The sequence below is a fragment of the Melospiza melodia genome, chromosome 4 (assembly GCF_035770615.1).
Source record: "Melospiza melodia melodia isolate bMelMel2 chromosome 4, bMelMel2.pri, whole genome shotgun sequence".
NCBI lineage: Eukaryota > Metazoa > Chordata > Aves > Passeriformes > Passerellidae > Melospiza > Melospiza melodia.
In genome coordinates, this window is record NC_086197.1 from 64888817 (window position 1) to 64915240 (window position 26424).

At 37.7% G+C, this 26424-nt stretch overlaps 1 protein-coding gene and 1 long non-coding RNA gene across 6 annotated transcripts in view; one reads left to right on the forward strand and one right to left on the reverse strand.

The window, feature by feature from the left end:
• Nucleotides 1-10179, reverse strand: part of ACSS3 (acyl-CoA synthetase short chain family member 3) — a 74955-nt gene extending 64776 nt beyond the window's left edge. For 4 of the 5 annotated variants that reach the window (XM_063154968.1, XM_063154967.1, XM_063154969.1 and 1 more), the window contains exons 1-2: nt 9745-10179; nt 3504-3648 (exon numbers count right to left, since the gene is read on the reverse strand). In XM_063154968.1, the coding sequence (XP_063011038.1) occupies nt 3504-3648; nt 9745-10076 (477 nt within the window). In that variant the 5' untranslated portion in view covers nt 10077-10179. Of the gene's footprint in view, nt 1-3503; nt 3649-7553; nt 7944-9744 lie in introns of those variants that run through there. The other variant, XM_063154970.1, reaches the window with a different exon arrangement.
• Nucleotides 10180-10510: 331 nt separating this feature from the next.
• On the forward strand, nt 10511-24505 carry LOC134417589 (uncharacterized). Its single transcript, XR_010027594.1, has 3 exons — nt 10511-11366; nt 13104-13235; nt 24334-24505. It is a non-coding gene; the product is annotated as an uncharacterized LOC134417589 (long non-coding RNA).
• Nucleotides 24506-26424: the final 1919 nt, after the last annotated feature.

Genomic DNA, 26424 nt, shown 5'->3' on the forward strand with positions numbered 1-26424 from the left:
TTAAATTTACTGATTTTCAAGAGAAAATATATTTAATGCTAGACTTAGTAATAAATTAATATAAATTAATATAAAACTGATATAAACTATCAAAACTCAACAAAAACCAAAGACTGGACATGTAAAAAGCTAAAATTTATTGCTACACACCCAGCATTTACAGTCATTTCTAGGTATAATTAGTGAAAGTAATTGTAAATAAAGATAACAATTCTACTTCCAAAGGTAAATTACTTTTCTCTAATTCCTAGTGTGAAAATATTAAAATCTTTGAACACATCACCCTCTCACAAAGAAACAAAAAAGCTAATCATTATCTTCTCTGCTTGTGACTCTCAAGCAGAATGTTGACAAAAAGGCCAGAGGCAATGAAAATAACATTTAATGAGTATTTTTATAGTCACTGTAAGTGTGGGCAATAAATAGTTAAACACAATGGACAAGTATTATTATTATTATTCATTATCATTATTTCATAAATTATTATTAATAATTATGAAAAAGAAAAATATTTATTGTCATTATTTAATGATCATAATTAGTAATTTTTAAATAGAACACTCCCAGTGCATGTAAACAAGCCATATAAGTGGTTCCTGGGTATAGGAGGGAGACAGCAAAGAGATCTGCATGTACTTACATGATCTTTAATGAAATCAATCATAGCTAAATTGCATTTAAAGCAGAACCTGTGTACAGCATACTGCAGACAGGAACTACATGTCACCTGTGCAAACCCAGTAATCACTTGTCTGCACCTGATTTCCCCACCCTAAAGACTGTAATGCCACTGAAGACAACAATACAATATAATACATGGCTATCTGTGATTTTCCTTGTGCCCTCTCCCTCACCCTTCTGACAGACAGGGAACATTGGGACTGTACAATAAAACACTGTCTCTATCTGCAACTATTTGGAAGACAGGGGAGCATTGTAAAGCAGGTTTACATTGCCCTTCAGATTGATGTGGAAGCCCTGAAACATCCAAGCAATCACTCTTTATAAAAAAAAAGGAGAAGGTGGAAGAGTACTGACATTTCATCAAACTGTTAAAAGTCATGAAACCTTCCACTTTGTTACAATGTGTTGTCATTTATGATTTATATTAATACAGTGCAGCATACTTTATCACTCAAAAACTAACATGCTATTTCTCCACTTTTCTTCAAGTTTAAGACTGCTCACTCACTTTAATATATTTGACATTCCAGTAATAAAATCACTAGAGACCAAGTGATATAATAAGAAACTCAAGCAGGCTTTCAGCTTGGAAGACCAGAGCATAAATTGCCCTTCTATCAAAGGCATGGACCCTGTGAGCACAGTTTTACTTTTACCCAGCAATCAAATATTACAGCTGTATTAGCAGCTAAGGTTTCTAAGTCACTCAGTTCTGAACTCCTAGCAGTTACCAAAAGCAGTTTTGGTCCATGCCAAAAGAATTCACCTTAAAAGATGCAAAACCAGAAATCCCTTTAAAATGCTCAAAAGAGGAATTCCAAACCTTCCCGGGCTGAACAGTGACTGGAACACACAAGCATAGAACCCATCAATGCAAGCTAAACTCTCCTAGACCTATAAGATCCATTAAAAAAATTCTACAGCCTACATCCCTCCCATTTTTAGCAGATCTCTCTCTTTGTTACTTTTGTTTTCAGCAGTCTGGTAGCTAGCAGATAAACCAAATTAAACTTACTGTACTAGAGTGGACCAGAAAGCTTCAATAGACAAGCTATTAGTATCAAATACCGCCTTTCACATTTATTTGCTTTTCATTAAGAGTAAACTGTAGAGAATGCAGAAATAGTATTTAGATAGGACTCAGCCTCCAGCAAGATTATAATGAACTTCTAAGTGAACTTCTGCTACATACCCCAGAAAACTTAAACCAGTTCTTCCACTTGGTTTTGCAACGCTCGGTAAGAAGAAATGTAGATAAAAGGATGTGTACGTCAACTAGCAAAATTTTCTCACTTTGCACAAATTTGCCATGTATTAAGACTATTAATACTCTTAAAGAGACAAAGTTGGGAGACTTAATATAATCAAGCTTAAAAAGCAGAAAAAGGCTACTTTTCAAGTTCTTTCCAGAGGAAATTTCAACCAAGCAAGTTCACTTAATATAACTTACATTAAAATGTTGTATTTCTGCATTAAAGTTAACCAAATATTATATGCAACATATATATAGATTGATTTTATGTATACACATCTATTTGCATACATATTGTGTACATATCATAATTATTGAGAGCAAAAGACTCAAAAATTGTGTATATAAAGTTTTAATGAATTTATATATATTAGTGTAAATAAGATTAGATAAGGAGCTGGATACTTTCAAAGTCTTCTGACTCCTTAAAACACCAAAGGTAGTTGTTCCAGCTCCAGCATACCATATGTCATGTTGTTTTTTGTTTTTTGGACCTGTGTCCTAATAAATAGAAAACTGGTAAGGAATACATGTTTTCTATATTTTCCTTAAAAGGTAGAAAGCATAACAGGTTTATAATTTCTTTGTAGCTGTATGACTTCTCTTTTCTTGCAACAGTGGAATAAATCTCTCACAAATGGAATTACTGCATTCTGACCTCATTTCACATTTTAAACCACAAGCTTACGTTACTCCAGATGCTACATGCATATCTTAAGTACACTGAGTGTGTTACATTCAAACTAATCCACCTTGCACATTGAAACACATCAAGGAAGAATACAAGTCCAACTCCAACATTTCTTTGTACTCAATTTTAAGTTCAACTGCTACATGTAACTGGAAGAAAAAAAGCTAAACAAGAGTAGCAGCATGACAGCAAACCTCCAGCAGACAGCCCTGAGGGCCAAGAACTTTCAACGGGGCAGACTGCAAACACTCATGGTGGCAACAACCCATGGTGAGGCACAGAGTAAACCTGAATGGGCTGATGCAGAACGGGATGCTGACAACCTCATCAGGAGTAAGCTACCCCAGCCAACAGGGAATTTAAAATCCTCACACCTTCCAGACAGAAGCACCCTCATGCCAGCCTACATAGGGGCAGGTGACTCAGCTTTCTTTGGAGTTCCCCCAGTTAAATTTCATTTAGGCTTACATTCAGCTATGCGCAGCAAGAGCCAAGGTTCACATTTAATTTCTATGGAACTGTACCTTTGCTCATCACAGCAACTGTCAAGAGACTTAACTAATACTATGATTAACCTTTTAATTAAGATCTGTTTGGGGAAAAGAAAATGAAATCAAATACAGACAATTTAAAAATTTAACCAGCCAGGGGAAAAAGTTATTAAACTGCAGAAGACAAAGAGGAAATAGAGGAAATACTGAATCAAACCCAATTGGATGCAGTATAGTTTGGCAAAGGTAGTAAAGCTTATAAGCCAATACTGAGCATAGGAAAAGAAGTAAACCAGTGAGATAGATCATTTCTACCTCTCTGGTATTTACCTACTGTGAAATATTTATTGCCCCTTCTAATTAACAACGTTATTCTGAAACATACCTGTTCCAAAAGTTCCTTGTATGTTATTTTGTCTTTGGTATTTGTTACAGGACTGTCATAAATAATGGCAGTTTGGTCTCCTCGTCCATTCTCAACATGACGATCTACAGCATTATAACACATATTCAGCTCTCCACCTACGAACCTACAAAAGAAGTATGAAGTATGTGATAGCTAGCCTTCCAAACAAAGACAACTTTATTTTTTTTTTCTGGTCATTTGGTGTTTTAAGGAATGAGAGTATTCAATTAAAACATAGCTCTCAAAATGTTAGACTCACTTCAGGAAGTTCTTTTTTATTCTGTAACCTCAGGATTTACTCAACAAGCTAAATACAACTATTGATGAAAACAGAGACGTTTAAGTACTGTATTTTAACTAACTTAACTAAGAATCTGCTGAACTTGGTCTTGGTTTAACTTACTTTGCATTAATCACACTGATTTTATATGTATAGTATCACAGAAAAAGCATAAATTCACCTAAATTAATTTGACATTATGAAAACATGCTATTATCCCACTTTGTACTGGCACACACACATACCCTTTTCAAAAAGAACAGGTTCACGACCCAAAATAGTCTTATTCATCTCTTGGCAAATAACAGTTAAACATACACGCATCTGTAGCTAAATGAAAGGGATCCCAAGTTATAAGATCATATGATTATAATGCATTTGACAATACTCTTTTATATCAGTGACTCAAAATTTTCTGTAAAGTGATATGAGTCATAGCATCTTCAATAGTTAGACATTTACAGAGAACTCTTATCTTCCAATTAAAAAAAAAAACATTCCACAAACTTAGGTTTCACTTTTCTAGTCATTCTATATAGAGAAAAATTCAAGTGCAACATAATCCTCAAAGTACAGAAATATGGAAGGTACCAGATACAAAGACAATTCTAGTTACTGGAAGATGACACAGCACCTAAAAGTTAAAGTTCACACTAAGTCATGCCTATTTGTTTGTTTTTCTATCTGCATGTATATCTGTGAAGCAAAAATAGCAATTTACAAAAAACACACATTTGAGAGTTTCCAAAAGGTTCTACGGGGACAACTGTACAGTGGTAACATATTATTATAATGCAAGTAGAAATAACAGATGGCCTAAAGTAACCTACTACTAGTTAAAGAGAAGTATTTCCTTCTTCATTTCTCCTGTTTAGTAAAGGACTGCTTTATAATATAAAATCAGGATATTTTATATATTACTTTTATATCCATACACAGATGCTATGGGATAATCTTTATTGTCTAAAAACAGCAATTATGAAATTAAAACCAGTTAGCATGTTTAGGATGCAGTTATCTTACTGCAACTCCTTTACAATATCATTAATAAGGAGAAAGTGGGGGACCATCAAAGTCACAAACCATCCTGTACAAAAGTCTACAAAACCCTTCCTCTAAAAGGAAAACAATATGAACAATAAAGGATCTGGAATTGTTTCACATAATACAGGGAAACTCTGTATTGATGTCATAAAAGTTGTGTAAGATTCAGATTTTTCTACCAAATTACTGTAGGATGATATTAACAAGGGAACACACTACCTGGGCTATGCATATTCACTTAAAATGCTCAAAACATGAGCAGGCATGAGAGCTTTGGTTTTCTAAAGATACATGGCAACATCAACATGAATTTTTAGCAATCACTTACAAACAAGTGTGTGAAAGAGATTTAACTGTAGGTTTAATCCAAAACCAAGACTATCTGGAAGGTGTGATGAGAGCTTTGTTACCCTGTTGAGAAGGAATGAGGTTCTGATAGGACCAGAAAAGCAGACATGCACTTTTTTACATTAAATGAGAGTAGAAGCTGAATAAAATGTTAGACAATATCAGATAATTTGAGATATTATTACATAAATTTACCCTGACACAGTTTTGAAAATGTAAGCAACATTTGAATAGCAATCTGGGCAACACTTCCAAAATTCAAACAGGATTAAATATTGCACATGTCTTATCACCAGAGAAAAAAGATATGTTGCAAAATTTCCCTCTGTCTGCACATGTTAGAGAAACCTGTTTCCACATTCCTAAATAAACACTTGTTTTAATCCTTTTAACTGGCATTCCACAAGATTCCAAAATAATCTGTTCATGTGTTTCACCAACTTCAGCATTAAAAAGATTTTCCTCTCTAACATCTAAAGAGTATGTTTCCCATGTTGCAACTGAAGATAGTTTTGACCTGTTCAAAGCCACCTCAAGGAAGTTTTTCCTTCAACTTCTTTGCCAAATTCTATGTGGTTTAAAACCCAGGTCTCCATTTTGTCTTTTAGATCAAACAATTTCAATTCCTTCATCCTTTTCTTGAGTAACCATGCTTCATAGCTCTTATTAGTTTTCATGCAGGCAAAACCAGATATTTTGTGCTGTATCAGCCACTAATGCAGTTTAGAACAGTACCTGGGATTACTGCTTCAAAAAAACAAGTCAGGGGATGGTGACACTGATCACTTATCTTCTGGAAATCACTGTGCATTCCATTGACATAATACTGGTATTTCCAGTGGCAGAGAGTGAAGAAAACACACTTTGTTGCAAGTTTAAGTTTCTTTCATGCTCTTACAGTATTTAGAGAGGAAGAATTGCCTTATGGCTACATTGTAAATAGAGTAACAGCCTCCTTCAACTCCTTCAATAGAAGTAGATTACACTGGAAAATACATGAAAAGCATCTGCTTCTGTACATCTCAGGTTTTGCAACCAAAAGCAAAGCTATTAAAAAAAAATTGGTATTTCCAAATGATCTAATAAAAGAGGAAACAAATTCTAACTCAAGACACACATACATGAACTTGTTAATAGTATTTTTCAGGTCCCCATAAGCAGCTTTCAAGGTAAACCTCTGACCCAGAACTCCCTTTTTACCCTGTTAAGCCAGCAAGCTTTGTTTTTCCTTGGACACCTGGCCTCTTTCTCAGCTGAGTTCCACTGTCTGTTTTCTCTTCAGCCTGTCCTCTGAAAGACCCTCTTCTATGTTCTCTCTCTCTCATATTCAAAGAACTTCCCATCTGTCACTCTGCTGAGCACACTGACTGCTGGTAACCATTTGGGATTTCAGAGACATTAAAGTAGAAGCTCTATCATGTACAGCCTGTTATCATTTAAAGTGAACTTAAGAAATAAAACTGCATGTTGCACATTAAGACATTTGTTTATACAAATTTGAATTGCTTAAAGTTTTTATTATCCACAGAACAACAGGTACCTGGCATACAAACAATTACAGCCTGATGTTGAGTCCTCAGACTTGCATCTTTGTATGATGCCACAGAATCACAAACTGACTTGAGGTTGGAAGGGACCTCTGGAGGGCACCTGCTCAGACAGGTCTGTGGCATCCCACCCTTAAGGGGAAGGCAGAACCTAAGATTCAAAAATACTCTTGGTCAAAAAGAATTACGAAGTCAGTGGGCCTGTAAAAACTTACGAAGTTTTTATTAGTAAATTCCACACACTTTGTACGGAAATCTGTATAAGTTAGTCTCTGATACCCCAGTATAAGAATATGGCAGTGGGATTTGGATAAAGGTAGGACGCAAGGCAAAAGAGATTAAATAAAGAGGGGGAAATAAAGATCATCTGCTCCATGACCAGAGCCCTCTTGATCCAGCTCATCAGCTGGATGATCTATCCAGAGACCTGAGGCAGACAGGAACCTGAGCTTTGTGGGGGTACCACTCCATAGCAAGTTTCTTGCTTTCTATGCAAATTAGTTCACATGCACGATCCATTCTTCTCGCCCTTTCTGAAAACGGGTCAGAGGGCTTCAGCAGTCCTCAGTGGTCCTGATACCTCTATAGTCTATGCCCATTTATCAACCTTCTTCCTGCCCTGTACCATGTTGTGCTTATCTCCAGAAGCTGGAACAAGAACATTTATCCCAGAAAAGTGCTGCCCTACCCCTCTAGGGCCCCCTTCTACAGCCACAGCCTGTTCTTTCTCAGTATTATTATTACAAACAATCCTTGGGTGGCTCCACAGCTATCTATGGGTGCTTGAGACATACACATTACTCCACCTACCTTGTAGGCTTCTACAAGGTCAGCCTGGAGACAGCAGACCAGGAGAGACCATGTCCAGATGACATTTTAATATCTCCAAGGATGGAGGTTCCACAACCAGCTCTGTACCAGTGCTCAGTCACTCTCACATTAAAAAAAGGAACATGACTGCTTTAGATTGTGCTCATTGCTTCTGGTCCTGTCATTGGACATCACTGAAAAGAGTCTGGCTCTGTCTTCTGTAAAACCTCCCTTCAGGTATTTGCCCAGATTAACATGATAATTTCAGTTTCTGCGTCCACAGAGAAGGAAAAGATGCAAGTTAGAAAGTGAGGCTAGAAAAGAGCTTGGAAGACAAATCTGACTTCAGACAATGAAAGACCCATTTTTCCCTCTCGTAAGGGGAAATAACTTCCACCTGAGAAGTAATGCTTTACAAATGCCTAACTCTGTTACTTTAAACAAACAAGCTTATCCTGCTCAGCAAATCAAACCACACTTGTTTGACAGAATCTGATAGCAAAACTATGTTCATGTGCATGAATAATATTCTCATTCCTTAGTCCTTCAAAAGTAACCACTGTACTGATTTCATTATACTGGTTGGGGAATGCTGCAGTCAATGAGCTTTACTGGTCTTTAATCACACGATCACAGAACCAATTAGGTTGGAAAAGATCTTAAGATCATCAGGTCCAACCATTAAACACAGCACTGCCAAGTCCACCGCTATACTGCGTCTGTAAGTGCCACATCTACACAACTTCTAAATACCTCCAGGTTTAGTAGTTCCTTCACTTCCAAGGGCAGTCTGTTCTACTGCTTGAAAACATTTGCAGTGAGAAGTTCTTCCTGATATGCAATATTCCTAATATCCAATATTCCTAATATCTAAACCTCCCCTGGTGCAACTTGAGGCCATTCCCTCTTAAGGTCCTATCACTTGTTACTTGGGAGAAGAGGCTGACCTCCATCTGGCTACAATCTCCTTTTACGTAGTTACAGAGAGCAATAAGTTCTCCCCTGAGCTTCCTCTTCTCCAGGCTAAACAACCCCAGCTCCCTCAGCAGCTCCTCATAGGACATGTTCTCTACATTCTTGTCTAGATCCTAATTATGCAGGCAGTCCTACCCGGACTTTCTGAATAGTGCCATGACCTTGAGATCAAAGTCTCAAGGATCCTATCTATCCCCTGCTACACAGCCCATCATGGCTGGGTGTTACTGATAATTTAGCTGAACACATAAATTTTTACTACTAGAGGTGTCAAACAATGATATCAGACACCAATAAGAAACCCAGCTCCACTCCACTGGCTCTTTATCTTTTAATTTGCACAGATTTGAGAATTATTAATATTTTAAAACTAAATTTTTAGAATTGCTAGCATTTTTGATCAAAAAAAAAACCAGAAAAATACAAAAAGGGCACAGAACATTTCTGTGCCAAATAAAAATGACCTTTATCCTACATTGCCTTTTATATTGTGCATCAGCTTCTTCTTGAGAAAAGACCCAAGAGCATGATGTAAACTTGCTTAAAAAGAGGCAAAGGTGCCTCATGAGCACAAAGAATTTTAATGTTATCTTTGAAAAAGTATTGAAAATCCTATCTAGCAATTTATAAGAAGGATATCATATTCTGTCTTAGGATAGTTCATCATTCACTGAGGAAGATACATATTACAAACGCCAATGCCTTTGCCAAACATTAACTTAACCACAACATCTAAATTATAACCTACTTAGACAGTATCTGAGATAAAGCAATCCCAAAAGCCACAGTTTTTATACACCTGACGTTTGTATGCCTGACTTCCCTGGCATTTGAAGCCGGCTTTCCCATGTTCACGGCAGCCTGTTACCAATTCAGACCCAAAATGGGTGGGATGGGGAGCATCAGGCGGACTCATCCACACATGGACACACACAGGCACCTGCCAGAGGGCACACTAACATACCTTCACCACAACACGCTCATCCATGCTGCTTTTAATCATGAACTTTAACCAAGTGTAATCATTTAACTTCTTCAAACTCCGCAGCCGTCTCCTCCAGCAGCACGCCGACAATCCCAGAAAGATGCTGGGATAGTTTTGAGGTGAGCACACGGCTCCCAGCCCAGCACAGCCGCAGCCCCGGGGCAGGCAGTGCTCTCCCCGCTACAGCCGAGCTGAGCCCCCCGGCCCGGCACGGGGCACTCGGGCACTCACCAGGAGGCGCTCCCCAGGCTGTCCCTCTCCAGGGTGCGGACCCAGGGCTTGTACCACTGGATCTGCTCGGCGACTTCCCCCCAGACCTTCTCCGGCTCCGCCAGGCAGGACCGAAAAACTTCCTCGTACTTGCCCAGCGCCCGGGAGGGCTCGGAAGAGGCGGCGCGGCCGCCGGGCGGCGGGCAGGGGGCGGCCGTGGCCCGGGCCGGCAGCGGCAGCGGGAACGGGACGCCCGCACAGGGTCGGCCCGGCCGCCGCCAGGCACCGCCGCCCCGGCACGCCACCGCCCCGCTAAACTTTGGCAGTGCCGCCAGCTTGCCTAGGAAACCCATCGTCCACGGCCTTCCAGGGAGAGGGGACACACTGCCTTCTCTAGAGCTCCAAAACGCCCTCGGACGGCACGGGACGGAACGGCAGCCGCTCCCGGGGGCGGCGGGGCACGGCGGGACTGCCCCGCAGCGGGCCGGACCCAACTGCCCCGCCCGCGCCCCGGCCCTGCCCCCGTGGGCCGCCGCCCCTCGGAGCTTCCGGGAAGCGGCCGGAGCGGGGCCGGGCCCGGGGCCGGAGTGGGGCATGGAGGGTCGGGGTCGGGGCCGGGGCCGGGGCCGGAGCCGGAGCGGGGCACGGAGGGTCGGGGCCGGGGCCGGAGCGGGGCACGGAGGGTCGGGGCCGGGGTCGGGGCCGGGGCCGGGGCCGGGGCCGGGGCCGGGGCCGGGGACGGGGCGTCCGGACCCGCCAGCGCTTGGCAGCGACCGAAGGCAGCGGAGAGACTGAAAAAGGAGACCGACACCTCAAAGTATTTCTGACTTACCGGTCTGCGGGACGCGTAGCCAGAGTACTTTTCCAAGTATTTATTTTGAAAGATACTCTTGTTTTGTGAAACTTACCAGTGATGAGGCATACTGCTTGTGCCAGCAAAAAAAAAAAAAAAAAACGTTCATTCTGCTTTCCAGAAGGTCGCTATCATCTCTAGTGGATCTTCTGTTTTACTCATTATGGTGTATATTTAGAAATCCTTCTTGAGTTTCAGTGTGCGTGATTCAGAGTATTATAATGCTCCAGTCAGTTAAGACATACACCAGCTGCAAATGTTATTTTATCACTTAAGAAATTATTTTACTGCTTTAATAGCCCTATCCATTACAGGTTACTCAGGATATTCTTCCGTAATCACTTTATAAGAATGTCATATAGCAAAGAGGAACTCTATAATATGTTTTATATTCATTATTAATTTAGGAACCTGTTTCCTGATTGCTGTTGAATTAGTGCAATTGTTGTTGAATTAGTGTTATGTTCTTATAGAAGAAGAGGAACATAACAATTTATCACACAAAGGAATAAGGGATGAGAAGAAACAGACTGTTTACCCACTACAGCAGGTTTAATACATTAAATCAGTGTATTATCCTGGCTCAAAATACATGAGGGATGGAGTTCAAGTTCATCAGAAGTTTTAGGTCATCTTGAAAATCCCTAAGGGTCTTTCAGCATAAAGACTAGTTGCTGCTTCTGTTTCTGAGGCCTATATAATTATGTCACAGAGTTCCTCCTGATCCAGTGCTGTGTGAAATACCTCACCTCACTCACCTCCCCATCTGTGTAACAACAGCATAAAATAAGTAAGTACTAAGTAGCATAATGGCATTTCGAAAAATGCTCAAGTTACAAATAGAGACTTATTTCTTAAAAAGAAGTTAAAACCCAAAAAACCTCAAGCACCTGAAGGACTAAGTGGACATTTTATTTAGCAAAGTTCCCTACTGCTAGAGTATGCCAACAAATCAAGAAAATTAAAAATACATTTAAAAAAAAGGAAAATGTACTTGTTTCAAATTTAACTATTTTATTATTTTGCCCACACTTTCATCACTTTGACAGGACTTTTGCTGCCAACAGAGTTCAGTAGTCAAAGTTCTAAAATAAATGAAGGAAAATAAAGAGAAGCTTGCAGGTACTGTAAACAGTGTTGACACCATGACAGCCCTGAAATCAGATATTGCTGCTGGATGCTCAGTAGTGCATGCATTTTACAAATATGCCTGAGGAACACAGCCTCCCAGTCAGGTCACACATAGTTGATCTTAGAATTTAAAAAATATCCCCAGAATTATATTTTACATTTCCTACCTCTATAATGGGTAGGCTAATTTTGACTTAAAAGAACAATTCTGATTTAAAATTATTACAGAATCACAATTAAATTTTTTGTGTGTATTCCTGCTCAGAAATCATCACACACAGCCTTAGACTGATGTTCACAATCCCACTCTGGTGGAGTGCAGTGCAGTGACTGTACCAGAGCTGTGCAATTTAACAAGAGGTATCTCTTGTTAATCCCACTTCCCCAATTCAAATCCCTGGAGGTACCTTATCCACTCCAAGGAGTAACCCTTCATACTATTTGCCTTACAAGCTCCCGTCTTTGGATCACCAGCACTGCCATCGATGCCCATCTAATTAGGAGAAGCCCTATAGCGATTGCTGTAACCAACAGCCGGCCTCTGGGTGGTGATAGCAATCTGTTCCTGAGCTGGAACAACACCTCCCTTTTCCCTAAAGGGGAGAAAACTCTGGAGGGCAGGCCAGCTAAAATATTTAAGTGTATGTAACAGGCTAGTTGTACGCACTAACACTGAACAAGGTAACCTGAACTATAAACATGTAACGCGTCTGGCGATGCCTAATATTTCTTGTGGTTTTGAAGAGCAGTACTAACCATTTTTCCACTCTGTCCATAGTGTGTTTAATGTGAAGGTGTAAGTATTAAGCAAAGGAATTTGCACTGGAACAGTAAACAATGGTATTAATCTTGAATATAGTCTTACTAGAAATGCTATGCTAGAGGTGTAGGGGGTACAAGTGAACTTAATAGGAACAAGAAGTGCATTAAATTCTTGTTTTAGCTAGCATCCTACTGATGGAATGTCACGTGAAGGAATGTTTTCAAATGAATATCTGTGGAACATACTTCATTAATTAAACTCATCACACCTCATACAGATAGCTAAGAAGGTAAAGAAGGAATTGCTGGTTCTCCCAACTGCACACTATTAATTTAAGCTTCACTTACAAATACCATTATAGCAGATTTCTGAACTGATGAATTTTCCCTCTAATACTTTTTTTTTTTTTGCAAAATGTGATGTTCCTGAAATTGACACTCTACAAAGAATTCTGAAGTAATTCAAGTGATGTGTGTAGCAATTACCCTTGTAGCTGTATACTTTCTTGAAGGACATATGTATGTCCCTATGCATATATCTAGCAAAGAACAAACTATGAAACATGGCCTGATACTTCTGCAATTGAAAAGTCTTATCTGAAGCCTTTGTCTTGTTCAATTTTTTTTTCCACAGAGCTGCATCCTCTAGTGTAAGCTATGCATGTTTGAAGATACATGTTTCTTGAAAACAGATCAGCAGAAAAGTATTAAAAATATCGTCTCCTGTATATTAAATGTGTTGATTGTCCTAGTACACAGGACTTTGGTAAGTCAAATTTCAGTTAGAGACCTTTTATAAGCACAAAGTTAAACTGTAGCTAAAGAATTAGTATGTATGTTAAATTACTTTGCTTTGGTTCTGTACTACCTTTTGTCCAACTTTTAGACTGTATCTGTCTCAAAAACACTGCTAGTACTGTATGAATAAGTTTCACTTACAGCACTTACATCCAAAATTAAAGGCAGTCACAGTTTTCTAAAATATGCAGTGGTGTGCAGAGTTAAGCTCAAGCCAAAATAAACTTTCCTGTTTCCATGAAAGGTGATGGAAATATTATCAGTAACCACCATTTTCTAAGGCACATAAGTAGATGTAGTTATTATTCTAGTTTAATGTCCAGTCTTATAATATTAAATATATCACAGTGGTTTTGAAATCTATTAAAACTTTTGTAAAAAATTCTAAATAATTAAATTATTGCTTGAAAAAAAAGTCAATGTTCAATTACCTCTCTGCCCACCAAGGAGCTGGGAATTCATGTCCTTCTGCTTATTTCTGTCTCTGGCCATGAGGGTTTGGTGTGCTGGGAGATAAATGATGAGGACTTAGAAAAACAAGAGAACATCTGTCTCAGCAGACAGAAGCCACTTTTTACATACTTCTGGAAAGTGCTGAAATCAAAGTCTGACTCAATCCTTGTGAAAATGGGTTAGAAATCCTCTGGGGTGAAAATGTGATTCTAGTTTCAGTTATTACTGATGTTATCATTTGGTTACTTGAGGAGGTCTTACAGTTCAGGACAGTCTGTATTTCATTCTTTTTTCCCCCCCAGATCTAAATTCTTCTTCTGAACGTATTTTGGGCTTTGAAAATGTGAGAAACAAAACCAGATATATAAAGATTCCTTAATTTAAAAACAAACCAAAACCAAACCATCTAAAATCAAACTAAAACCAAAATCAAACAAACCAGCTAAAAAAACAACTCCACATTATGTCACCTAACAAATCAAGACCATGAAAGCAAAATATTTCATGCAAAAACAAAATTTATGATATATTCTTCAGTATTTAGGCATGCTAGAGGAAAGAGTCCATGGTAAATTCCTTGTAGAATTTTGCCTTCTGTGTTGCATTTCTGCTGTTGGGGATTTAAATTGTAAACCTGATGCAATTTTTATGAAGACTGTTGTTGAACTTTGATTTTTAAGTAATCCATGTCCCTGAGCTGCCCAGATTCCTGAAAGTGCTAATTATTGATTATTTGTCTCTACAAGAGTAAAATATGCTGTTTTATCCAGTGCTGTTCCCATTTCTTTCATATGCCTCTTCCACTGTTTTCCAGATGACTACACCAGAACCATCATAGGCAAAAGGACTGTTATTACAAAACTTTCAAATTTAAATATATGTTCTTTGAAGGGGACTGAAGGACTTCAGGCACTGACCTTCTTATTGATGTTTCTTTTGAACTTGATAACAAAAATAACCATGGATTTCACAATTCATTTTTTTTACCCAGAAAATTGTCTTTTTCACAGAATTATGATAAAATCCATTAACCCTCAGTCTAAGCATTAGTGTTAATGTCAGCATTGTCATAAAAATTATTTTAAAATTACCTTTTATATAAATATTTCTTATCAGCAACACTTTCTGAAATAGAGAATACAGCCCAAGGAGTAAGAAGAAGTTAGGCAGTGCTGGAAGAACTCCATGATTAAAAATTACAATAAGTCCTATTTTCAACCTTCAATGACTAAGATAAAACAGAAAAGCTGATTTTTTTCCAGAATATCCAGGCTTGACTAGACCAAAGGTACACTGATTCTGTTTTCTGTCTAGGAGGGATGAGGAGGGTGAGGGGAGATATAGTTTGTATGCAGGTAAAGATGAAAATTAAAAACCACAAAACTACATATGCTAAAGATTTTCAAAACAATAGCTAAATGCAGTACTGAGCTGCTTTCACACTCAAAGCTCTGAATTTCGCATCAGAGCTCTGGGTGCACAAAGAGTGCGGAAATTGCATCGTTGCCTGGGCTAAAGACTCATTGGACACTCTGAGGAGCACAGAGTCAGGCTGGCACAGTTTTAGTATTATCTCCTTTTTTGTCACATCCCTTTGCAAGAAGCTGTCAGTTACCTTGCCAGGGCAGCAGACTTGGCTAGGAGCCTGGCCCACGGTCAATTATCATATCAGCATGTACTGAAAGGCCTCTTTTTCTAAAATCAACTTCAACTTAATCTGCTCCATTTCTGGTCGTGTCCCAAAGTTTCATTCTTGCAATCCCATTCTCAACAGTTGCTGGATTTTGTTCTTGTGACATATTTCATTATCCTTATTCCACTACATGACTATTCACTGCATGACAAGAAGAGTTAATGTTCAAACACCGTGGTGATATGCTGCTTTAGTTGATCTGCAGAATTGTCTTGCAAACAAACAAGAAACTGACACCTAAACTGACTAAGTGTTATTTTAATAACATATTTCATTGCAACTTTCTTCTATTACTGTGCTAAATTTTAAGCATGCAGGATCATCCAGAGCTGTACAACAAATAATTCTGTGAATTTTTTGAATGATCCCACCTTTGAGTGGCTCTGACTGGTAAAGAACAGACAAAATTTCACAGCAGCTTAGGGAAGAAATAGTATCTGTCACTCAGTTTGCCCCGAATAACATCAGTAATAATCTCTGAAAATAGCTTTTTCTATAGCTCATCTTGCAAATTAGCATGTCACAGGATTCCTGAAGAATCTAAATAAGAAAAATAGGCATGAATTCAGGCCCAAGAATATTGTATAAAACAGAAAAACTCTTATTGGTAAGCCAAGAGCAAAACTGTGTGCCCAAATACATTTAGTTAAACATTCAAGTCCACATTTTCTCATGGCCTCATTCTTTTATGGTGCTGAAATGGGCTGCCAGATGTTCACATTTGTACCCTCAGAAATCCAACTCCAGAATTAAATTCCTATAGTAATTTTAGATTGCAAGGTAAAATTTTAGACTCACTAAATTTAGGCCAAAAGTCATTTATTATAAAAGAGCAGAGGCTACATGCCCACCCCCAAGATACTATTTTTTTATTAATGTCTCAATAGTTATTTTTATCAGTGCAAGAATGAGTACAGCAGATTCATGGAACTAACCCAACTTTTCACAAATCAAGGAGAAATTCAATGTCAAAGGCAGTGAAGAACCTTCTGCCATCATGATAATTTCTGGAAGCTCTATGGAACTGGAAAAAAGACAGGAAAACCTATTTCTCTGTTAAAGCAATGTCAATGAAGTGGATGTCAATGAGGCAGACATAGCAAATTGAAATCTGGTCATTTGCCTTACCATTGCTGTCCTACTTTTCTTCTCCAAGCACCCTGAAATTTACTCAAAGTAGATATGTGGTTCTGATTTTAAGGGTCAAAGGAAAGAATTTTAACATGCATACTGCATGTTCAAATGTTTGCTCACTTCTGTTATGGGAAAGCAGTGAATGACTTCTGTGTATGTGTTTTAGGTAGTGTACAAAATTGAATCTTCAGGATTTGTTTTTCCGTAATAGATGTAGGGAGCTTATGCTCAGTATTTCCGCTCACTAGAGTAGCTGGGTTACTTGTAAACCTACAGAACATTCATCTGGTTCTTCCTTAGTTATCCAGAGTGTTTATTTAGAATTATCTAACAAATTCTATTTTATTGTCTAATTTGATAGCAGAGGTTAAATTTCCCATTGATTTTGAATATATATCTCTCTAGTGAGAGAGCCATGTTGTTGTTACAGCCTTTCAGAAGACTGAATTAATGAATATTTGTGTGAAATGTTTAGAAATTCATTACAGAGGACAGGTTAATCATCCAATATGAGCCTGGGAATTTGTGATAATTTTAGAGCCAAGTCTTTTGGGCTACACCCAAACATTGTTTTATCGGGTGTCAAACCCCAAAGAGCCCATTTAAATTGTTGTGTCTATATATAATGGTCTCTAGAAACTAGACTCCAAAGTCTGATTTCTTGGCCTCTGGGAATATTATGCTAGCAAAACCAATGTCCAGGCTCTACATCTCGTGGTGAATATAAACAAATTCTCAAGTAAAAGCTGAGTCTTTACTTTTCAAATAGACTTGGGTTTCATCTCATAAAAATTTTATATGCCCTCATTAACAGCTGAAAATGATTTTTATATGCAGTAAATGCTTTGATATTTTAAAAAAGTCTCTTGTAAAAAGCCACCCTGAAGGATGCCTCTCCCTCTGTGGAACGCTATGGTATTTCATATGAAATAAAAAGCATCCTTTCTTGTAACAATTGGAAAAGCCAGACGGAATTTTCTGTAAAATTCAATTCCCAAAAAGCTGACCTATTTTTTTCACAGATAACATATTTAATGAAAGAAATAAATTCTCAGCATTCTGTTTTTCCTATAACATTATTTGCTCACTCTTTACACCATTTATGGATTGCTCTTTGTCTTCTTTCCTTTTACTTAGGTAATAGATAAACTTAGAAATCAAAAGCTAAAACCCTCTCACTCTGGCACTAACAGACCAAACAAAAGCTAAAACACCATGAATAAAATAGAAAAATTTGCTGTTTCTACTTACTAATTGCACCATAGCCAAATATAACAAGGTTCATTATTAATAATTATACAAATTTAGACCCTGTAAGCTACACAATCACTGACCAACCCAAACTACCTCATAAATTGTAAGGAAGATCTTGCTATAAAGAGTATGAAACTATTGTGGATATTTTCACGTGGCTTATTTGATTGGCCATTAGCTTCTGTTTCTGGTGATCAAGAATTCTGAACACTAGAAAACAGGATGAATTACCAATTCAAGTCTCCTTCCAAAGCTAACAGCATGGCTCAAATAGGTTAACTTTTTTAGAACAACTATCATAAGATTTTCTGTTCCATCACTACCTAGTTTATTATGAGGTATTACCAATCTTAAAAATCTTCACATCCAAGAATCCTTATCTATAGCAAAACATTGCAATCATTCTTTACATTCTAGTAAAACAACAGCCTGACTAAACACAAAGAATAGTAAAAGATACGGATAAATTTAAAGAACTAAATTAATTTAAAATAAATTAATTAAAGAAACAAATGCTTCTCCAAAAAGTTTTTCTGGTATTTTTTGGCATTAAGAGTCTCATTTTCTTAGGAACTCCAAAAATAAGAACAGAATGTCTCAATATCAACCAGTAGATTTATTTCCAGCTGTCTGATCAGGATGTGTTAGGATCAAGACGAATTCCCTCTGATTTCTCTTTCAATACCTGTAGTGCTAGTTCAAGCAACAGGGCTGTCTAGACCTAACAGCTGAATAACAACTATTATCCTCAGCCTTAGTACTCAGTAAAAAGGCTAATGATAATTCCATTGTAATTTCAATGATGATTTTCATCTTCATATGCTGAATATTTTCTGCATACACTTTTAAGGCTTTTAGAATTTTTTCAAGGTTACCTCTAGAACTATAAACATTTTGCAAATGCATGTTTTAATGAGGAAAATAATGATGGTGTAATATAGAGAGTAAAAACAAGTAGCAAAATCATAAGTACTAATTTTCTTACTAACTTGTTTGCTGCTTACCAAAGGAAGAATTCCTTCATTATGACATGTCTTCACAAATATTTTCAATCTAATTTTGGTTTCTTTCTGTACATTTATATCAAAAGGATCCGAAAGTGTTACTTTAAAAAAATAAATAAAAAGAAAAGTGAACTCTAGTATAACTTCAGGCGATCCTAACTCAAATTTTCATCCTTTGTCATGAACTTTAGAAAGAAGCTGTCCTTTGTCAGCCTCAAGCAGCTCCAGCCCACACTTCCTCTCTCTTAGTTGCCATTGCTAACCTGTGCAGTACAAAGGGGAGTCAGGACAGGAGGAAGAAGAAGCCTCATTTTGTTGTCCAGAGATAGGACAATGACTTGGAGATAGGAGCTGGATTTGCACTCCAGGCTTAACTCTCAGGATTATTTCACAGAATTGGAAAATTACTGAGTTTGGAAGGCACCTCTGTGGGGGAACTAGCCTAAACCTCCTGCACAAGCTAGGCCACCTGGAGTCCAGATTACTTTTGAATATCTCCAATTATGTGCTGAGTCACCTTCACAGTAAAGAAATGTTTCATGATATTTGAAATAACCTGTGTTACAGTTTGTGCCCGTTGCCCCTGGGCACCATAGAAAAGAACATGGCTGCATCCTTCCCTGAGGTGGAGGTGAGACTGACCAGCCTGTAGTTCCCTGGGTACTCTTCCTCACACTCTTTGAAGATACAAGTGACATTTTCTTTCTGGCGGTCCTTGGCCATTTCTCCCAATTGCCAGGACTGATCAAAGATTATCAAGAGTGGCCTCAGGATGACATAAGCAGTCTCCCTCAGCACTTTGGGTGCATCCCATCAGGTCCCATGCATTTATGTTATGTCCAGTTTGTTTAAGGATTCTCTGACCTGATCCTCTTCCACTAAGGGTGCATCTTCCTTGCACCAGACCTTTTCCATGGTGTCTGAAACCTGGGGTTGCTGATGGACAGTCTTGCTAGTAAAGACTGAGACAAATAGGACATTTATTACCTTTGCTTTTCCATGTCCTGTGTAACCAAGTCCCCTGTCTCTTGGAGCAATAGCTCCATACTTTCCCTATTCTTCCTTTTCTTGAAGCCCTTTTGTTGTTTTTGACATCCCTATCCAGATTCAATTACATTTGGGCTTTAGCTTTCCAAACTTCATCCCTTGGATGCTTGGACAATGTTTCTGTATTCCCCCCATGTTACCTGTCCTTTGTTCTACGTTCTCTATGCTTCCTTTTTGTTTTTTTGAGTTTGGCTTTGTTCATCCACAGAGGATTCATGTTATTTTTGTGTGCCTTGATAGTCTTTGGGATAGTACTCTTTTGAGCTTGAGACATGAGGTTTTTGATTTTGTTTAATGGAAAATTCAGAAAAGAGAAAAGGGGAAAAGCCATTCCTCACCTACTGACTTGCCTACAAAAAACATTCATGTGTGTGAGACACAGTCCTAGAGGTACTTTCCTCACTTTGTGAATTACACCAACTTCAGTGTTCCCTCAGCCTTTTAAAAGACAAAGTTCAGAATGCAGGCTTAAAGTTAATTGTCTCATCTGCCTAAAAATTGATTCAGACAACTTTAAATATTTTAAAATATTTTTTAAATCCATATATCCCTTAGGTTAGGTGCCCTATAGCACTTCAGTAAGTTAAAATTGAGGACTTTTAAATAGAGGGATGTATGTTTAGATATTCTATTGAAAGTAACTCTCAAAAACCTTGTAAAAAGGTGAAAAACACCTGTTAGATTTTGTTCTCATTTATAGAGAGTACAGAATTTTTACACTTGTTTTGCATGGCCTCATGCATTTTGAGCCTCATAATTAAATAAGGCACAAAGCAATAAGAAATGCTCTTCTTTGTTTTTGAACTTGTGATCTAGAAATGATTTGTGGTAGCTCATTAATCAGGCTGAGTTATTTATTTCACTCATTGCTAAGACTCATGTTGTAATGAATCCTTCACAAGAAAAACACACACTGCTTATGTTAGAGCTGTATGTGCATAAGAGGGTGTTTCTGCTTTGCTGTTGCTTTTTAATCATCTTTAAATTTACTACTTCTTGTAATGGACACTTGTGTATTTATAATAGTATTCTGTTTACTCCTTAGATTATTCATGCCTGAGTGCCCTTACTGCAGAAAAAGATTTAATGAGCTGCAAGAGGATAGCACTGTAAAACAGGGAAAATATAAAACAAGTGCCTGCATACTAATGTAAGCCTCTAGCTAAAACACATTATCCAAACGTGTCATGACAGTCTTCCCATGATGTGCCTCATTTTTAATAGGATACATTTACTCTTAATTGTAGAGTATCTCTTTACCTGATGTCTTTCTAAATGAACCAACACTGTAGCTAAGCATTTCAACAAAGCACACTCTAAACTGAATCTTTTATATGTAAAACTCCATGTATTAGCAGGCTCTTCTATTTCACATTCTGGCTTTCAGAAAATTCAGCTGTTTTGTCATGGTGACAATGGACAACTGCCACAATGAAATTCAATCTTGCCATATTAATGTTTGAATTGGATGCACAGTCCTATAATTTGCTTCAATTGCTTTTATTCAGGAAAACAGAGATTTCACTAAGTTGTGTCTTTTTGGTAAAATACATTATTGTTCCTACCCATGCTAACTTCACAATTAATCTTCACAACATTTTCTCTAATTGTGTTGTCACAGAACTCAATTACTTTTTTTGCTAAAAAAAAGGGGAAATCAGAATGTCCAATTTGCAACAAAACTGAAATCTACTTATTTACACACATGTTTCATATTTCCTATTTAATTCCTTCTCTCTCTCTCACCTGCAGGGATTTTGAAATTTCTTGGCATTTTTTCTATTTTCTATTCCTGATATGTAGGATTCCTGAAGTCTTCTCTGCTCTCAGTAGTGCCACATACAGTGTCCTGCAATTGGCTTCTAAAGTACACTAAATATGTTATCACAGCAAATCCTTTGATCCTGCATTATTGAAGTCTCAAAAATATTTTTTCACTGTCTGCTCTATTAATCAGGCCTCTCATCCTACTGTCTTTGAAATGTAAAGTTTGTCTCCACTGACTGCTAAACAAAAAGCTTCAGAGTACATGCTGTAAGTTCACCTATTCTTAAATTCCCTTCACTTTCTCCTATTTCCTTTTGACTCAAAACATTGCAAATAAACAAAAATCAACAGAATTAAATCACATTTACAGTATTGTCATCTGCCATCTGTTGATGTCATTGCCTGATTCTTCTTATTTCCAAAGGCTCTTTTTAATTGTCTAATCTTGTGGTAAAACAGGTTGAGACTGAGGCTGCCCCATCCCTTGCTCTGGTTACCAAATACTTCTTCCTCCCTTGCACAGATAGGCTGGCATTGTGCATCTCAAAAAACAATGCCATGAAATGCTTGGAAATAAAAATGGGAGTTTTGGCTACGACTTGAGTCTGATACAAGATATAGTCTGCTACTTTCACCTTTAAAGATTTGTGTATTTATATGTCTAGAGGGTGCAGAGAAAGGCCTTTACTCCACATCATCATTATACTGATTCAACAAAAATAACTCACATTTATGAATATAATCAGTTTAAGTAATGACATATGTCTTGTATAATCCTTCACCTTCCATTTTAAATAAATCTGGAACAGCTCATGTTGGTGCATGGGTAAAAATTTCCCAGAGATGCCAAAACCAAAGTTCAGCTACAGAAAAGCACAATATTTAGGGTTTTATTCTCTACCCTATGTGCTGGAGACCTTGTCAGGGTTTTGTGTAATTTACAGCCTGAAGGTAAGCATTTGTATAGTGATCCATTCATGATCCTCTGAAAAAGCTTAGTACCTCTTTGAAGAGATACTTTCAGAAGAGATTGCCAGTTTTCTAGGAGGAAAGCTGACAGTGTGGGGTGCTGCTTCCATGTAATGATACTGCAGGATTGCTTTATATGGCCACACAAAATTAGCCCAGAGAATCCACAAGTTGAAATAGTCTCATGACGTTGTTCTCAAGCCAATAACCATTGACAGAGGAATGTCATGCAACTACCTTACTTTTGAGTTTCTGATACTTCCCCTCCATAGGCAGAAAAGACTTTGATCCCCAGGGTCCCTTAGCATCGTTGAAAGTGGTTATGAAAAGAACTGTGTGAGATGAACAGATGAACACCTGAAAAGGGTTTTTTTTTACCAGGCTTATATATAATGACTTTATCATGGATTCCTATACTATGCTAAGCCTCTGGAGAATTCTAGAAGAGACATGACGATATCAGCAATATAATGAACAGGCAATTGATGGGACTCAGGAGACCAAGGCTTGTGGTTGACCTTCTAGCAAGAAATTTAAACTCTGTGCTTTAGCCTCTTCCTCTATAAAATGCAGTCTTGACAGTTATCTCCCCTGGAAGTGTTTTCAGATCAGTCGGTAAAATCTGAGTTATTAATTGTTGCTTCTGTGCAGCAGCATGGGGATCAATGTGCCCTGGATGTGCAGGTTTCAGCATCCTGAATTTCTTTGCCCCTTCCATTAGTCACCATAGGCCATTGACATCAAGACTGTTTGAAAAAAATTCTGCTAAAAGTAAAGACACCCCAGGTTGCTTTGTGTTCTATGTTTGTGCTTTCTGATATACAATTTTCCTCTTTCCACACTACTCACAACAATGCAGCCAGACTTGGAGATAACTGAAATGAAAAATGTCGTTTCAGTTTTCATTTTAACTAGTTTTTGCTTCTATATACATTTAATGCATTCAACAAAAAAATATGAGTAAGAAGATTAAATCACAAGCTACATGGCAAATTGCTTCCCTCCGAAACAGCTGTATTAACAACAAGGAAAAAACAGTCAGAATATGGTGGGTGTCACAAGAACACAGCCTTGTCCTTCACTTCAAAGCTTAACTCCAAAATTCTTTCCTATTTCTCATCTGGGTATCCGGGGATTTTAACAGATGAGGAATGGTTATTTATATGTCGCATAATAAATTATAAACATAACCTACTACAGTCATAAGTGTTTTAATTATAGGGGAAACCAGCCATAAGATGTGTGCAGGGCTATACTTGTAGATATTCCAAAGAGAAATGCATTATTGCAATAGTTTCTAGGACAACCTATCTTGGGCAATAAACAGTATATTTAAATTATTAAATCATGGGGCACAATGGGAATAGATATATAGAATGAAAAAGTTGGTTCTGAGACCCTTAATGGCTAAATTACACTTTCTTTTTTCAAGAAAAAAAAAATCATTTGGGGTTCTTTTTAATGTGATCCCAAACATTACATTGGTAGCATCTTAAAAGCATTGAGTGCATCTTGGAGCATTTCTTCTGCTTTATCATTATCTGAAGGGAATTGCAACTGTCTGCCCAACGTCTGCTCTGTCACGTGAAATTCCAGAAATTACAGAACACGCCATATTCAATTTCTCTGTGAACATGTTACAAAAGTTTTAAACTTCAGATAGTGGCTGAGCATAAAGTTGTAAAATAAAGTCTGTAAAGTCTGGTTTTGTGGTACTAACCTCTCTTCTCTCTCTAACACAACAGAAATGCTGCCCAAGGCCATGAACCACAGCTAAATGCATCCCTGGGCCACTGGTGCTCAGTCACTGCTCAAAAGCACAACATAAGAGGGCACACTGCACTGAGTTGTTTTCTGATGGCTTAAGCAATACCTTTCTGGTTAACAAACAAAATAAAACCAGCTGTTAATTTTAAAGTGTGCATTTTCTCCTGGTTTGGTTTTTTTTCTTTTTAACATGAGTAACAGTACTGGTAAATGTCATATTTCAGTGAAGTTCTTTAAAATAATTTTTATTAAAAAAGTCAGTTTCTTCCTGTAATTTTAATTTATGACCTACATTCCTCTTGCTTACTAATGCTAGTCTGTTTTTATATCAACCAGTGCTCTTTCCAGTATCAGAGCATTTGATAGTTGCCCTAGTGTTGACAATGATGTAACAACCAGGTATGTTGATACCTTCTAGTTCTGATGGAAGAACAAAAGAAAGTGTCAAAGAAGTGAGAAACAGATTTTTTTTCTGAAAAATCAGGCAGCTAAAGCTAAAGAAAACAGTAATTAAAAGAACAGATAATTGAATATTTAGAGTTTGACTGGTACAGAAGAGAAACCCAGTGAATTTCTCTGGGTGAATCCTGTGCAGAAATTAATAAAAAGCAGAAGCATTGCATGTGACCCTCCTTCCTATGTGCAGAGAACACAGAAGAAATTCAGTCATTGTTCAGCATGTATCACAAAAATGTGTCCAACCACAATGAAAATTACCACAATCAGAAATATCTTTTTACCGAAACACATTTTGAAATAGAAAGAAAACTTCAAAAAGCTCTTATGTAGAAAATTTTTTTGTTGCAATCTATGATTTTAGAACCTAAACTGTGCAATTTGATTTCTATTTGTGAAGAAAATGCTTAGCTGCAAAATTGAATGTTACATTAAGATAATTTTATAGCAAATCATGGCAATAATTCCACTTACATTAAATCATCTGCTGCTAGGGGTTTTTTCCACATAACATTTTTGTAGGCTATCTTTGAAACATTTATTATTCCTAAAAAGAAAGCTGATGAAGTGATATGGCCGGGAGAATATTTTTGTAATCAAGCTTCCTTTTGGCTAGTATCTGCAAGATTTCATTCAATCCAGGTAGAAGAAATGCAAAACCCATCTACAAAAGTAATATATTTTTCTACTTTGGACATGATACATGAATATAAGGTGAATCCTAATAATAAACACAGAACTTCTGTGAAGCCCATAGTGGCAAAAATCTTTTTCTGTAACATGAGGAGCCAGAGGTCATAATCTTTTGATTTCAGACCTAAGTGAGAGGCAGAGTGCATTTTAAAGCACTAAATCACTTCCCCAGCAATTCTAAGAGTATGCTGTGCTAACCATGAAAGCTCCACTTTCTACCTCCCATTACTAATGGTGGAAACTGTTAATGCATTCCCACTGGATCACTTTTATGGCCAAAGCACTGTCAGTATAAAGGATACTGCTTCATAGAGTTCTGCCAGTGTGGAAGTGAGTTATTAATGTGCATTTCTCACCAAATTAGATCTTCTCTTGTTTTTTCCTTTGAGCATCCTGCATCATTTCAGAGCAACACACTGCGTTGTCTCAGTTAAAAATCACCAATTCCCATGGTGATTTTAATATGAGCACTTCTAATGAATGTTTGACCCTTTCTGAACCACAAGCCAAAGAAATTGTGGTCAATTAAGCTTTATATGCATATTTCATGTCTTGGAGATCTGAGGAGAGCTTAGTTGCACATGAGTGAGTACCACAGAGCTCATCACTCTACCAAAGGCTGGGACAGAACTGAGCAGTGGGATCTAATGCAACCACTATCAGCTGTTGGATGCTCACCTGGGAGTTCCAATTATTCAGCAGTTTCCCAGTTACTACAGTGCCACTGCCAATTATAGGAGCTGCACATGATCTGCTTGCAAATGCATGTAGAACACACAGGTGGGTCACTTGTAATTTTCGTCTTGCTCATTGGTGTCTTTTGCTTGCCTACAAAGACATATAGGATCATCCTACATCAGTAATGATCCATGGAGTTTATTTTCAAATCAATGAAATAAATATGTTCAATTTGGCCAAGC